Genomic DNA, 14973 nt, shown 5'->3' on the forward strand with positions numbered 1-14973 from the left:
TAAAATTAGAATATTTCCTCAGACCAAGTAAAAAAAAAATTTTATAACAGCAAAACAAAATCAAACATTTGAAAATGTCCATTAATGCACTCAGTACTTGGTTGGGAATCCTTTTGCACGGATTACTGCACTGGACAGTTGCAGAGTGGTCCAAAGTCCTCTTTTCAGACGAAAGCAAGTGTTGTATTTCATTTGGAAGTCAAGGCGCCAGAGTCTGGAGAAAGGCTGGAGAGGCGCAAAATCCAAGTTGCTTGAAATCCAGTGTGAAGTTCCCACAGTCAGTGATGGTTTGGGGAGCCATGTCAGCTGCTGGTGTTGGTCCACTGTGTTTCATCAAGTCCAGAGTAAATGCAGCTGTGTACCAAGAGATTTTAGAGCACTACATGCTTCCGTCTGCTGAAAAGCTCTATGGAGATGAGGATTTCATTTTCCAGCATGATCTGGCACCTGCCCACAGTGCCAAAACCACCAGTAACTGGTGTACTGACCATGGCATTACTGTCCTCGATTGGCCTGCCAATTCCCCTGACCTGAACCCCATAGAGAATTTGTGGGGTATTATGAAGAAGAAGCTGAAAGACACCAGACCCAGTGGCGGTTCGTCCATAGGGGGCGCTAGGGCGCCGCCCCTCTTAAAATTTGGAGATGAAAAAAAAAGAAGAAGAAAAAAAAAATCTGTCAAAAACATTATATGCCAAATCATTTAAATAGTAAATATACCGTTTGTGCGCTAAATGTGTGGAGGAGACCAAGCCCTCGTCAACAACCACTTAAGTTAATGTGAAAATATAATATATCGCCATTATCACGGAAGAAGCCCTCCCTTTTTCGGCGCGCTGGTTCAACGTGGTAGCATCGATACAACATTTCAGTCGGCAGATCAGAGACCCGTATGTTCCTCAGCCCATAGAGCAGTGTTGCCAGGTCCGCGGTTTTTCTGAATCGCGAATTTTTTTTTGAGTGTTCGGGTTGAATTTTTTGTCCTTGGTAGACCTATTTTGCATGCAAATTACATGAATATCTTTAAATAAAATCCATATTTTAAATGAAATAATTTATTCATACCCAAATCCTACCAAACTGACTCCAGATCAGCACGTACACATTTTATTTATGATAATATACTGTATCTATTTTAGGACATAAACATATGTTGTTACTTTGTAGATATTACAATATATTTGGCAATGATAGCAATGCTGTTGGACTTTAAAAGCAGTGTATATGGTTTGGCACGGCATATTTTGAGTTCTGATATTGGACTGGTTTTTGGGCTGGTTTTATCTCACAGACCTGGCCACCTCCACCTCCATGCAGGTACGCGATACATAGCTAGCAGAAGCTTGTTGTTAGCATGGCGTCGGTGACAGAAAACTCTGTGATATCTAAGACCTTTCGATCGACGGTCAGATATTGAAAAAAAGAGGCTGAAAGAGTTGGGACCCGAACATCCGGAATTACAAATTCAGCAGCAAAGCACTGACCGCGAGGACGATACCGAGATTCAACTGAGCTATATGCTAACCGGAGCTGTTAAGGGTTTTGCCTGAGTGATTCATTTTTTGTTTCTGCCTGTTGTTTCAAAGTCCTGGGACTGAAACTCTCTGGACTACACGGGATGAGGGATCTAAAGCACTTCACCGAGAAGTGCAAGAAGCACGAATTTTGCCACAGCCATCTAAATAACAGCATGAAGCTAAACCTGTTTGGTAGACTGAGTATAGCAAAGCAGAATTGGCATTCGAAAACATAATGAAGAGGTTCAGAAAAACCCACATTCTCTCACGAATTACGGACTGTGTGAAGTTCTGTGGTGCATTTGAGTTGGCCCTGCGTGGTCATGATGAGAGCGAGAACTCTGATAACCCAGGGATATTCCGTGGACGTTGTTGCCTCACTTGACAGTGCACTGAACGAGCATCTCGAGAGCGCGACTGTGTTTAAGGAACATCCAAAACAGTCCAGAATGAGCTTCTTGACTGTATGCTGTCTGTTGTGAAGGAACAGATCATAAGTGAAGTTCAAAGCAGCGATTTTCTATCGATCCAAGCAGATGAGACCATGGACATTAGCACACAAACCCAACTTGTGCTTGTGCTTCGCACATCAATGGTGCTAATGTGGAGGAAAGATTCTTTGAGTTCATCCTCTGCAGTCAGCTACAGCAGAGAGCATTGCCGGCATTAAAAGAACGCCTTGCTGCCATCCTCCCAGGTGAGCAGAAAAGTAAACTCATCTGCCAGGCATATGACGGTGCCAGTGTAATGAGGGGTGCCATTTCAGGTGTTCAAAAGAGAATCCAGGATGACTACCCAAATGCCCACTATATCCACTGCTATGCCCATCAGCTCAATCTCATAATGCAACAGGCCACCTCTCACATAGTCAAAGTCAAAACTTTTTCCGACCTTGGTGGATTTGCTGCGTTCTTTTCAAGATCTTCCAAGCGGACCGCTGTCCTTGATGAAACAGTGGCCCATCGTCTGCCAACAGCCAGCAACGTGAGGTGGAACTTTCGCAGCCCGATCGCAATACTGTGTTTGAGCATAAAGATGACCTCATTGAATGCTTTGGAAGAATTCGAGCATCAGGTAGCTTTGATGACATGACCAGCCAAGAAGCAGGGGGCCACATCAGGCTACTGGAGGATCCTGATTTCAACTTCTTCCTTCAACTGTTCCATCGGATAATGCCACACGTGGACATCCTCTATGCCAAGCTCCAGAAGAGAAACATAGATTCAGTCCATATAAATACATGCATCCAGCAGTTCCAAGAGAACATACAAAAAATCAGGTAATTTCATTATTGTTATTATTCTGTAAGCGTAGTCACAACATTCTTCTTTTACATCAACTATAGTAATAAAACAAATATGATTTGTAAATTATTCTTTTTATTTACAGAGATTCAATCGATGCAATGGTGGTGGAGCAACGCAGTGGCTCTGAGCAGCCGAGCCGGGCTATGAAGGAAGATGAGCTTGGAAGGATCGCTGCAGAGGTGAGTGTCAAAAAAGTGTGTGTGTGATAGCTCCAGGCTAGAGCATCAAGGTGGCTCCTGGCCCTTTGTCTATGTTGATGAGCCATCCAGACACACAAAACATATTTTTTGTCAACTCTGATTGTTGGCTTTTGTCTGTATTATGAAGCCTGTTTGTCGTAGCTATTTCCCCACAACTTATCTGTCTGTCTCTCTCTCTCTATATTTATCTGTAGGTTTGTGACACCATACTTGGACACACCAGGGAACGCTTTGCCTTCAAAGACCACCTCATCAGTGCCACCTTACTGCAGAGCTGCCAGTTTGAATGCTACGTCAATGTATTCCCTGAAGTTGCTCTGGCCACCACATTGAAGGCCTATCCAATGCTCAACGGAAGAAAGCTGAAGACAGAGCTTAGCCTCATCTATGGCACAGAGGAATTTCGATCCTGTTGTGGTGCTGTGGATCTTTTCCAGTTGTTCATGGAAAATAATCTTTCGGAGGTATTTTCAGAGACAAAAACACTGCTGAAAATCATCATCACAACTCCCATGACCACTGCTGAGGCTGAGAGGTGTTTTTCAACACTGAAAAGGGTTAAAACCTTTCTCAGGAACACCATGACTCAGGAGAGACTGAATGCCTTAGCCATGCTCTCAATGGAAAAAAGGCTGATCACAAACATGATTGACTTTAATCAGAGAGTCATTGAGAAGTTTGCCAACTTGAAAGAGAGGCGGGCTAAATTTCTTTACAAGTAGTGGGGCCAATGTACAATGTGATGCATCTCTTTCTGAATCCAATGTTTCGTTTGTTTCGTTGTTGTGGACAGTGTTGAGCACTGTGTTCTTGAAATAAAGCTTTGTTACAATATTCTACTCAAAATCTCTTTTCTTCTCATGTGGAGTGCTATTTAAACCGCGCCGCCCAACTGCGCCCCCCCCAAAAAAAATGTCACCAGCCGCCACTGACCAGACCCAACAATGCAAATGAGCTAAAGGCCGCTATTGAAGCATCCTGGGCATCCATAAACCCTCAGCAATGCCACAGGCTGATTGCCTCCATGCCACGCCGCATTGATGCAGTAATCCGTGCAAAAGGATTCCCAACCAAGTACTGAGTGCATTAATGGACATTTTCAAATGTTTGATTTTGTTTTGCTGTTATAATTTTTTTTTTTAACTTGGTCTGAGGAAATATTCTAATTTTATGAGATAGGATTTTAGAGTTTTCTTAAGCTGTAAGCCATAATCAGCAATATTAAAAGAATAAAAGGCTTGCAATATTTCAGTTGATTTGTAATGAATCCAGAATGCATGACATTTTTGTTTTTTTAATTGCATTACAGAAAATAAAGAACTTTATCACAATATTCTAATTTTCTGAGACAGTCCTGTATATATATTTATTATTTTGGGGTATATCCTTTTAAATGGAAGCAAAACATGCACATAAAATAGGACCATGATGTACCAGAATGAAAAGAATACCAGCCACGTGACCTAAGGACATGCAGGCTTAAAAGAGTGGGGGGTTAGAATGGCATTTAGGCTCCCAAAAAAATATTTAAAATCATGTTTGATAACTTGAGTGCAACACAATAACGGACATGTACGAGTCTGAGCAGTGCTTTTTGTTGAGGCAGTGCCAAACAGAGCTGTAACAGGAGAAGGCTTTAGGATCTGTTAGTGAAGGAAAAGCTCCCCACTGCTCCCACCGTGGTGTCTGGAGAGGAAGCATTGCGTTGCATATTTGATTTCCCCAGAATATTACCACAGTCATATGTATCACTCGGTGTCTAAACGGCTCCCTCTGCTGGCCTCTTCTTCCTTCCTCATCTGCAGTGGGTGGATCCCGGAGGGTGACAGCCTCGTCGTGATTGGCCGCTCCAGGAGGAGACTGCCGTGACACGCGTGGATGCTGCACGGAATATCAGTTCCACAGCATCAGCAGGCGGCGAGACCTCCATCCTCTTCCTCCTTCTCGTGCTCCCTCTCTCTCTCCCTCTCTCTCTCTGTCTCTCTTTCCTCCTCCTTTTGCCTCTCCTCCTCTCACCGCTACCCTTGTGCTCTCTCCCTATCCCTTTCTTCTCCTCTCCCTCGGACTGTAGCGTAGCACCAGAGCGAGGCCTGCAGAGGACACACACCAGCGGGGGGAATAGCAGCAGCAGCAGCAGCAGCAGGCGGACTGGTAGGTGTGCTGAGGCCTGTCTCCCTTCCTGCAGCACAGGGAAGACATTGCGTTCTCCTCTGATTTCCGTCAAGGACTATTTATTCAAGGTGTGTGTCTGTGTGTGTGTGTGTGTGTGTGTCACAGAGCAGGGATCTGGAAAGTAGGCAGGGCCACCACACCCTGGGAGCATTTACTAACACTGCCGGAGCTACACCGGATTAATCTATACGTTATCATCCAATTCATCTTCCCTGTGTCTGTGTGTGTATATGGAAGGGGTTATGTTCTCTCCTCTGTCTCTCTCTCTCGCTCTCTCTCTCTCTACCTCTGTTTGTTGTCTTTCCTCCACTCCACAGCGGTGGGATTCGGGCCGACGAGGCCTCGCGCGTATGCACACGTGTGCCTTTGCTAATGAGCTGACACTACTTGGCGTGCCGGGTGTATTGTCAGCGCCCGCCGAATGACAGCCCTCCTCCTTTTCTTTCCAACATCAACCACCAGCCGTTCACAACTCTCCTCCTTTCTGTCCTCCCCGCATCTTCTCCTCCCACCTCACTCCCTTTTCTTCCGGCTTTAAAAAATGTAATAAAAATCAAACCCCTCTTTCTTTGTAATTCTCGCCATTCCCTACCGCCGCCTTCATCTTCACTCTCTTCTCCTTCCTTCCTTCCTTCCGGCTGTTTCCCCCCCCCCCACCCCCACCCCCAGGATGCCTTGCTCCAGGCCTCTCCGCTAGGCCCCAGCAGCATGGGCGCAGCCTGGGTGGGGAGAGAGAGCACGGATCGGACCCTTCCCCTCAGGACGGGCGCGCCGGCGGGTCACCCTCCTTCGGCTTCAGATGGGCGAGGACGCTGAGAGCACCAAAATCAACCACACCTTCCTGCGAGACTACGTCACCGAAGGTAGAGCAGCGGCATCCGACTGCACGCTGGCGTGATTGAGTGGTATCACTTTCAGCGCCGTGGGTGCATCCACGGCATTCTCCATTCTTCATGGCTTTCTCCATGTTGACATTAAATCGCTGCATGACTTATTTCATTGGTTGGGCCAGTTTGTACATTTAAGGAGTTTAAGGAACTCGTAGCAGAAATAAAATGTGGTGTTTATTTTATTTTCCCATTGAGAATTAATCCACCTCCAGAGAGAGTTATTCAGATTATATTTATTTGGATACTTTGTATTGATCAAGTATGTTTTTTCCATTCATTCTCACCACTCTCATTTCCTCTGTGCCTACTTCATGTCCTTTCTATTCTGTCATGTCTCCTTCACCCCCACTTATTTTATTCTCACAATTATCCAACTCAATCCCCTGACATTTTCCCCCTACATCGCGCAGCTGATATCATCTCTACGGTGGAGTTCAACCAGACAGGGGACCTGCTGGCCACGGGGGATAAAGGTGGCCGAGTGGTCATCTTCCAGAGAGAGACTGAGGTCGGTTTAACATGTACCACATTCTGGTATCGGCTTGTCCCAAACTTTTTTTCTGCTATATCTTTACACATCACTGTTTTCTCAAAGCTGTGGTTTCCTCCTTATTTGCCCCTGTACAGTCCAAAGGGGAATCAGAGGAGGTGGAGGAGACGGGGGACTCTGGGGAGTACAATGTCTACAGCACATTCCAGAGTCACGAGCCGGACTTTGACTACCTGAAGAGTCTGGAGATTGAAGAGAAGATCAACAAGATCAGATGGCTGCCCCAGCAGAACGCGGCACATTTCCTCCTCTCCACCAACGGTGAGAAACCAGTGAGAAACCATCTCCCCTCCCCAGTTAGGATGAAGCTAGTGGACCCGTGCACAGTGTGTACTGTGAGATGTCAGCCGTGATTATGCATGGGTTCTGATTGATATTAGCAATGTCATGGCAGACTTCATCTTCTATTACCTAGCTGGGATAATATAACATCAGCCAGTCATCGGAGCCACATATGTGGGGAAGTTAGTGGCACCGATCTGCCAGTGTTCCAACCACAGACCCTAATCTGTGTCTAGTAAACCTGCCTTGAGCCCTGAAACGCTCATCTGGACTAGAGATGCACTGATCTGATTGATTCCGTCCGAATACGGATGCCTGCGCTTGTGGTATTGGTTTTATTAATCAACGACTCATTATGTGCAACTTGGATCATTCTGTCCTGTGTCAGGAAACATCAGGCCTGATTTAAACATAGCTGTTCCTTACTTTTTAAAATGAAATAAAACAAACAAATTAGTGCTGTGAAAAATAACGCGTTAACTCAGTTAATTAAATTACAGGTTTAACTAGTTTTTTTTTTTTAACGCATTTAACGAATGCGCAGAATGAGCTTCCAATCCGTCTGTTGTTGGTCGTCTCTCCAGCAGCGTGTCATTCTGTCTCTAGTGTCGCGTTAACACGACTCCGATCTCCGTCTCGCGCGCCGCAGAGCTTGGATGCCGGCGTGTGCGCACATCGGGACGAAAAAAAAGTCACTTGCAAAATGAGCTTCCAATCCACCACTTCAATCTGAACTATGTCCGCTCTCATGCAGACGGTCTGTTCATCGGTAATAATCCTTCCGCAGGTTCACCTACGGAAACCTTGTTACGACTTTTACTTCCTGTAGATCAGGGGTCTCAACACGTCGATCGCGACCTGCCAGTCGATCGCGGCGTAGTGTTGGTAGATCGCATGACATTAAAAAGATTGGCCCGCCCCCTGACATGTTCTCTAGAGCACGTCTTTGTTCTTTTATTAAACTAAACGTCTGTTGTTGATCGTATCTCCACAGCAGCATGTCATTTCTGTCTCTTCGCGTTGCGTTAACACTTATCGATCTCCGTCTCGCGCCACAGAGCTCCGTGCGCATCGGGACCGAGCAAAAAAAAAGTCACTTGTCAATCTGTCCACCTGTCCGTGTCCGGGCCGGTGAGGTTTCAGCTTTGCAGCGGTGTCCCCGCCGTCCCTTTCATCACGGCCCAGTTCATGAAGAAAACCCACACAGTCAGTTTGCCTCAGCAGCTGCTAGAGGAAGACTAGAGGCCTTTAGATTGTATCATGGTGGAGTTAATGGTTGACAAACAAGAGAAAAATGTTCTGTTTAACCCTCCTGTTACCTTTACATTTACTAACATATTTTACCCTCGGTCAATTTGACCCCAGCAATTAAAACCTCCAGAAAATTATTAGAATTAATATTGCTTCCCAAGTTTAAGTGAGAGGTACTTTATGTTTGTTTGTTGACTACCTAAATAGCCCTTTAAATAAATAAAAAAGTTGATATTTCTTATATGTTTGACACAGTGAAAAACAGCCTGGGGTCAAATTGACCCCAAAGAACACCGACATTAAACATTGAATGGGGTCAAATTGACCTGAAAGGCAACAGGAGGGTTAAACATTCTGTTTAGGATGAAGATGTATTAATGTTCCATATGGAAGAAAACTGCTAAATAACTGCTGAGTTGCAGCACCATTGTATAGAAGAATGTATAAATGTATATATCCGTCTTTTGTCATAAATCTCTATGTTCTCACAAAATATACCGAAAATATCGGTAATATGTGATTAATCATGATTAATCCACAGAAACCTGTGATTAACCCGATTAAAAATGTTAATCGTTTCACAGCCCTAAAACAAATACTTCGATATAAAGGTACTGAATTCCAACATCATTTGTTCCCATTGTCACCACGGAAACACGATCCATCTATTTGAGCCAGCATCAAACCGCTAATCCGTTACCCGTATCGGTGCATCTGTAATTGGGATTTCTCCAGAAACCAGACACACAGAGGAAAAATCATTATCAGGCCTCCTCGCTGCTAACTGGGGCGTTTATTGTCAGCTTCCTCTCGACTTTATGTGACGTGCAAATGTCTCTTCTGCCCGTCACAGATAAGACCATTAAATTGTGGAAGGTGAGTGAGAGAGACAAGAGACCGGAGGGATACAATTTGAAAGATGAGGAGGGGCGGCTCAAGGACACCTCTACCATCACCTCTCTGCAGGTACACACACACACACACACACACGCGCACACACACATACACAAATACGCAAGCCAGCTTATGCTCATTTTAATGCTCATTTTAATGTTGGTCAGTCACGTATCAGGTTGATGTTCCCTCTGACCCCTGACTCTTGTGTCCTCTGATTCTCCCCCCACCCTCTGACCCACCCCCACCTAACTGTCCCTGTCTCTGTATCAAAGGTGCCAGTGCTGAAATCCACAGATCTGATGGTAGAGGTCCGTCCCAGGCGAGTATTCTCCAACGGGCACACCTACCACGTGAACTCCATCTCAGTGAACAGCGACGGGGAGACCTACATGTCGGCTGACGACCTCCGAATCAACATTTGGCACCTGGGCATCACGGACCGCAGCTTCAGTATCCTTACACAACAGAGAGCGTTTAAAAAAATTATGTTTATGCCACGCACATTTATTTATTTGCTTTTAATTTCACTGTGCTCCCGGGCATCCCTCTCTGCTTTTTATAACTCTGTAGTTCGCTATTTTCCTTCAATGTGTACTGCAGTCCTTTACTGGTGGAGGTGACTCATTTGTGCGTGTCATCACGATCAACTCTGTCACAGAATTGTTTAAAAATATATTTCTGTAAGATGAATAAAAAACAAAATCAGAAAAGTGGAAGAGATTTAGCCCTTTCCTACAGATTAATTTAAAACACTGTTAAAAAAAGTCCCTCATATGTTCAGTCGATATACATTTTTAGCATTTTCTAAACCTCAAATTATTGCTTGATACATTTTTCAAGGATTTATAATCACATTTTGATTTGATAAAAATACAAATAATTGAATCTATATATGAAAGTATACTGTTTAAACAAGAGCACGGTGCGTGAATAACATCACATTAATAATATTGTTGATATGCGCCGCATACACTCGTGTAATAAAAGGGAACTGGCTCTCTGATGCTCACCCACACAATTCCACCTCTTAAGAATATACATTCAGCTGTACTACACTTTACATTCTCATCTGAATTCAACCGTGATCTTTATTTCATGTAAAGGTATGTTGTATGTATGTTTGGAGTTTCGTTATCATCAGAGCGCTGGGTGTGGAGAGGGGTCATCTCCCATTGAAATGGAAGATGACCTAAAAAACCAGAGAGGCATCTATGGAAGAAGAGTTTAAATAATTCACTTGGCAGTTTACGTTCCTCTGAACCGCACAGGACAGCCACAAATAGAACCGAGAGAGCTTTTTTTTTGGGGGGCGGTTTTGCCGAACATGTCGGTACTGACAAATGAAATGTTGTCCTGAAACAAAAAAAAGCAACTGAATACAATTTCGGGTGACACATGCAAATAGTATTACAAATTATTACAACATATGCACCACCCAAGGATGTGCTGCCACCTCAGTGGTGTGTAATCCCTAACAGGCCTCTTTCTCTCAGACATCGTGGACATTAAACCAGCCAACATGGAGGATCTGACGGAGGTGATAACCGCGGCGGAGTTCCACCCTCACCACTGCCACCTGTTTGTGTACAGCAGCAGCAAGGGCTCCCTGCGCCTCTGTGACATGAGAGCTTCGGCACTCTGTGACCGGCACACCAAACGTGAGCAGAGTCAGGGACTGTGCGTCGTAGAATTGAGCACAAGGCGCGACACAAAATGTCACTCAATGTCACGGTGTCGTCGTTCAGTGTTTGAGGAACCCGAGGATCCGGGGAGCCGCTCCTTCTTCTCGGAGATCATCTCCTCCGTGTCGGACGTCAAGTTCAGCCACAGTGGGCGTTACCTGCTGACCAGAGACTACCTCACCGCCAAGGTGTGGGACTTGAACATGGACAAGGGCCCGGTGGAGACGTACCAGGTAAGGTAGCACACCTATGTGATCAGTACACCTGGTGCTGATTACATGTCAATGGAGCCCTTGTAGCCTGTGATTGTTGTGTTGTTGATGACTATGACGTCTCGCCAGATTGTATATATTACGCTTTGCTAATGGTGGATCCTTGGGACCATCATGTTTTAGTTAGAATCTACCCCAAGTGCCTTGAACTTGCATTCTCTCTACTGGCCATCAGGGGGCGACTCCTCTGGTTGCGAAAAGACGTCTGATTGTATAGAAGTATATGAGAGAATGACTCTACATCTCTCTTGATTTATTCCCTCAGTAAGCATTGTAAACATGAGTGTATGGTCTCAATCTTTAGTTTCAAGTCTTCTTAAATGCAGCATGATGTTCATTTAGTAAATTATGCTCCATTTCTAGTCAAATAGACCATAAAGCAGGTTATGCTTTGGAATGGGCTTCCTGGGAATGACAGGTTGCTTCCACGATGTTGTAATTGGTAAATGGACCTGTACTTATATAGATATTTTCTAAGTCTTCTGACTATTCACGGCGCTTTAATGCTGGATGACATCATTCACCGTTGGACTAGCATCAAACCACCGGTCCTCTGATTGGAGGACGACCCTGCTCACCACTGAGCCACACTCCAGTCTGGGAGTGGTTTGTGTTTTCTTCTCAAAACTTTAACTCTTAAGTTAATTGCAGCCTTTTTGGTCGCCTAAAAACGTCTTATTCAGCTTTCGGTGGCAATTAGCTCCACTCTCACTTCTGTGTGAAAGTGCTTTGAGTGGTCGAGAGACGAGTAAAAGCGCTGTACAAGTACAAGTCCATTTACCATTGACCAATTACTTCTGGTTGCAAAAAAATACAAAAAAGCGTAGTCCACAAACCAATGGGTGAAGTCCACTTCTTACAGTCTGTGATCCACCCCAGACACTGAGGTTGACTGTGCTTGATCCCCAGGTCCATGAATACCTGAGGAGTAAGCTGTGTTCGCTCTATGAAAACGACTGCATCTTTGACAAGTTTGAGTGTGTTTGGAACAGCTCCGACAGGTAAGGAGACGAGGATGGACCTAGATCAGTATATTTCAGTTCATTTGAAAGCAGCGGCCGGGGCTGTGTCAGTGTGTTCCTGCTCGCATTGATCCCCTGAATGCTCTTCACGGCCATTATCCGACATCTAAATCAATCCGAGACGAGCTTTGCCCACTTCTAATCAATCCCTTTGCCTTCCTGTTTTTGTTTCCTTTCCTTCGAGCCTTCTTCTTCTCTTTCGCCGCACATTTGTCCACCATGTCGACCTCCCTCCTCTCACCAGCGTGATCATGACGGGGGCGTACAACAGCTTCTTCCGGATGTTCGACAGGGAGACGGGCCGAGGCGTGACCCTGGAGGCCTGGCGAGAGAGCAGCAAGCCCCGGGCCGTGCTGCGGACCCGCCGCGTGTACAACGGTGGCAAGCGGCGCCGCGGGGATGTGGGCGTCGACAGCCTGGACTTCACCAAGAAGATCCTGCACATGGCTTGGCACCCGTCTGAGAACATCATTGCCATAGCGGCCACCAACAACCTGTACATCTTCCAGGATCGCGTCAACCCGGAAACCCAGTTACAGTGACAAGGACCACCAACCGCGACACAACATTTATTTATTAGGATGTCTTCGAGGCGGCGTGTGGAGCGAGCGGACGTCACGAGGAGATTTAGCCGAGGACCGAGCGGTTTCGCAACATGCTGACATCCGCTTTTTGTTGGTAAAAGATTGGATGAATGATCAAATCACAAGTGTGGTAATATATTCAAACCCCTACGGTGGGTGGGGAGTCGTTTTTCTCCCACTCAACACTGAGATGAACTGACACCTCCTATACCCATCAGGGCATGTTCTCTTTTGGCCCCACGCTACTCCCCACTTTTTCAAGACGTTTGTGTAGCTGCTCCACCCTATAGGGGGCGGTAGAAGAGGTGCAGGGACACCTCTCCCTGGCAATGACTCAGTGCTGTTGACCACACAATGTTGCACTCCTCACTGATGCGCTGTGGTAAAGATAATCGTTTGGTAGCGACGGACACAACGTTAATAGGTCCAAATGACTTTGCCAGACAGTGCATCTAAATCTTAGCCTTTTTCTTCTTCTTCTCACTGTCGTGGAATCGGAGCGGTATTACCGTACAGCTCTTCACAACATCATCCTAAACCTTTCTCTCTCTCTCTCCGAGCAGTGCTCTTGGAGATGTCTCGTTTAGATGCCCCCTAAACTCGGCCCTATTCCCTTCGCAATAATGGCACTAATGAAAACACAGTGCAGCAGTATTCTTGCTTTTAAAAGATGAGCTCTTCTTCTACAGGTATACACTCTTTTTACTGTTAGCTGAAAATATTCTGTGTTGTCTCTTTTTTTATTTATTTTTTTATTTTTTATTTATTGTAAAGGCGGTACCAATTCTGGTTCCAGAGAGCTAAAGGACGGAAGAGGACTACACTGCAGATCGTAATGATTGTGATATTGGCATTATATTTTAGTCGAGGACATGATTGCCGAGCTTTTTCTTGAAGCAAGAGATAGATCCGTATTGTTAACTGATACTTACAGTTTTCTTGTGTATATTGGGCCCTTTTGGGTTTTAATTGGAGTAATTTCCTTGTCTGAACTCTACATACCTACGTGTTAAAGTATTGAAAATGAGAGCGAGTTAATGTCTCTCGTACACGCAAATTGAGGCTGATTGGTATACAAATCTAACACAGACATAGGTTTGATTTATGTTAAGTGGTATGCAAATTGAAAATGAGCTGCTTTGCTTCTGCAATGCGTAAAGCACATGTTGAAGAAGTATCTCACAATCAAGAAAAAAGACAGACTCCAAAACACATAAACGAGGCTCCTGATTGAGCCGATCCGAGTGTAGATGAGTGAACTTGTGTCCGGTGTAATTGTATGACCGAGGTTGTCATCTGTGCAATAGCTCATTGTGTACATTGCTGAAATGTCTTTATCATGCAAACAATAGTCAAATAGATTCATCATATCACAGGTTCGTGCCGTCATCACACCGTATACCTCACAGTGCCACATGCTACTCTGGAGCTGAACAGCCCAGGATGTACAGCAGCAGTAGGGTCGATGTTCGTGTTGGGCTGACTTCTGTGACTCGGTCAGGATTTGATTGTTTACAGTGAAGTGCTTTGTTTTCAAGTGACCTTGGCCCTGATGGGATAATCGTAAGTGGTCTGGATGGGAAACTGGAGCAGGTGGAGTAACAGAATCAGTGCAGAGGTGGAGGCTGCACCTTTAAAAAAAATTAAATAAAAGAAATCGGTGCAAGCACTCTGTGTGATGGATCAACATCAGTTTCACTGTGTCAACATTAAAAAGGGACAGTTCACCCAATAATAATAAAAATATATTGACGTACAGATGTCTGCCGTCTCTTCATTATGATGGGACTTCATGGCACTCGGCTTGTGGAGCTCAAAGCGCCCAAAAAATAATAATCCATTTGAAAAACTCAGCAGCAATTTCTCTTTAATGGAAATAATTTTTTCGGAAACCTACTATGGCTTTAAGAAAATAGTTCCTGCATGAAACTAGTCACAAAAAGGTTGGTATTTTATCTTGAGTAACCGGGTCATGATTTCTAAAAAGAGACAACCCGGTTTTAAACATTTTATTTTGGAAACTTTGAGCACCACATATCGAGAGCCTCATAATCCGAAACGAAGTATTATTGATTTTCAGGGTGAACTGTTCCATTAAATATTCAAGAAATGTTTGTTCCACTCTCTCTCTTCACTTTTCATCACGGTCTACAGACATTTACGTGACGGCCTGCGGGCTGGCGTCTATATTTTGGTCTTCACTGTCCACCGTTGTTGTTGAATGCAGACGGATGCAGTGGGTGTAACAAAGTCTGCAACTCAACAAAATCCACGCTGACAACCCAGAAGGAGGCGATTTCCGTAGTGACGAGGCCACCTGAAGTGTCGTATGGATTGCCAGGGCTCA

General features: G+C 44.9%; 1 protein-coding gene across 5 annotated transcripts in view; it reads left to right on the forward strand.

Moving 5' to 3' along the window:
• The window catches only part of ppp2r2ca (protein phosphatase 2, regulatory subunit B, gamma a), a 57973-nt gene extending 43589 nt beyond the window's left edge, over positions 1 to 14384 (forward strand). For 4 of the 5 annotated variants that reach the window (XM_056409675.1, XM_056409676.1, XM_056409674.1 and 1 more), the window contains exons 4-13: positions 4830 to 5175; positions 5866 to 6059; positions 6497 to 6594; positions 6714 to 6897; positions 9023 to 9135; positions 9339 to 9516; positions 10560 to 10724; positions 10812 to 10981; positions 11930 to 12021; positions 12287 to 14384. In XM_056409675.1, coding sequence (XP_056265650.1) covers positions 5996 to 6059; positions 6497 to 6594; positions 6714 to 6897; positions 9023 to 9135; positions 9339 to 9516; positions 10560 to 10724; positions 10812 to 10981; positions 11930 to 12021; positions 12287 to 12584 — 1362 coding nt within the window. In that variant the 5' untranslated portion in view covers positions 4830 to 5175; positions 5866 to 5995 and the 3' untranslated portion in view covers positions 12585 to 14384. Of the gene's footprint in view, positions 1 to 4829; positions 5176 to 5668; positions 5740 to 5865; positions 6060 to 6496; positions 6595 to 6713; positions 6898 to 9022; positions 9136 to 9338; positions 9517 to 10559; positions 10725 to 10811; positions 10982 to 11929; positions 12022 to 12286 lie in introns of those variants that run through there. The other variant, XM_056409678.1, reaches the window with a different exon arrangement.
• The last annotated feature ends 589 nt before the right edge of the window (positions 14385 to 14973 follow it).

The sequence above is a fragment of the Pseudoliparis swirei genome, chromosome 24 (assembly GCF_029220125.1).
Source record: "Pseudoliparis swirei isolate HS2019 ecotype Mariana Trench chromosome 24, NWPU_hadal_v1, whole genome shotgun sequence".
Lineage (NCBI taxonomy): Eukaryota > Metazoa > Chordata > Actinopteri > Perciformes > Liparidae > Pseudoliparis > Pseudoliparis swirei.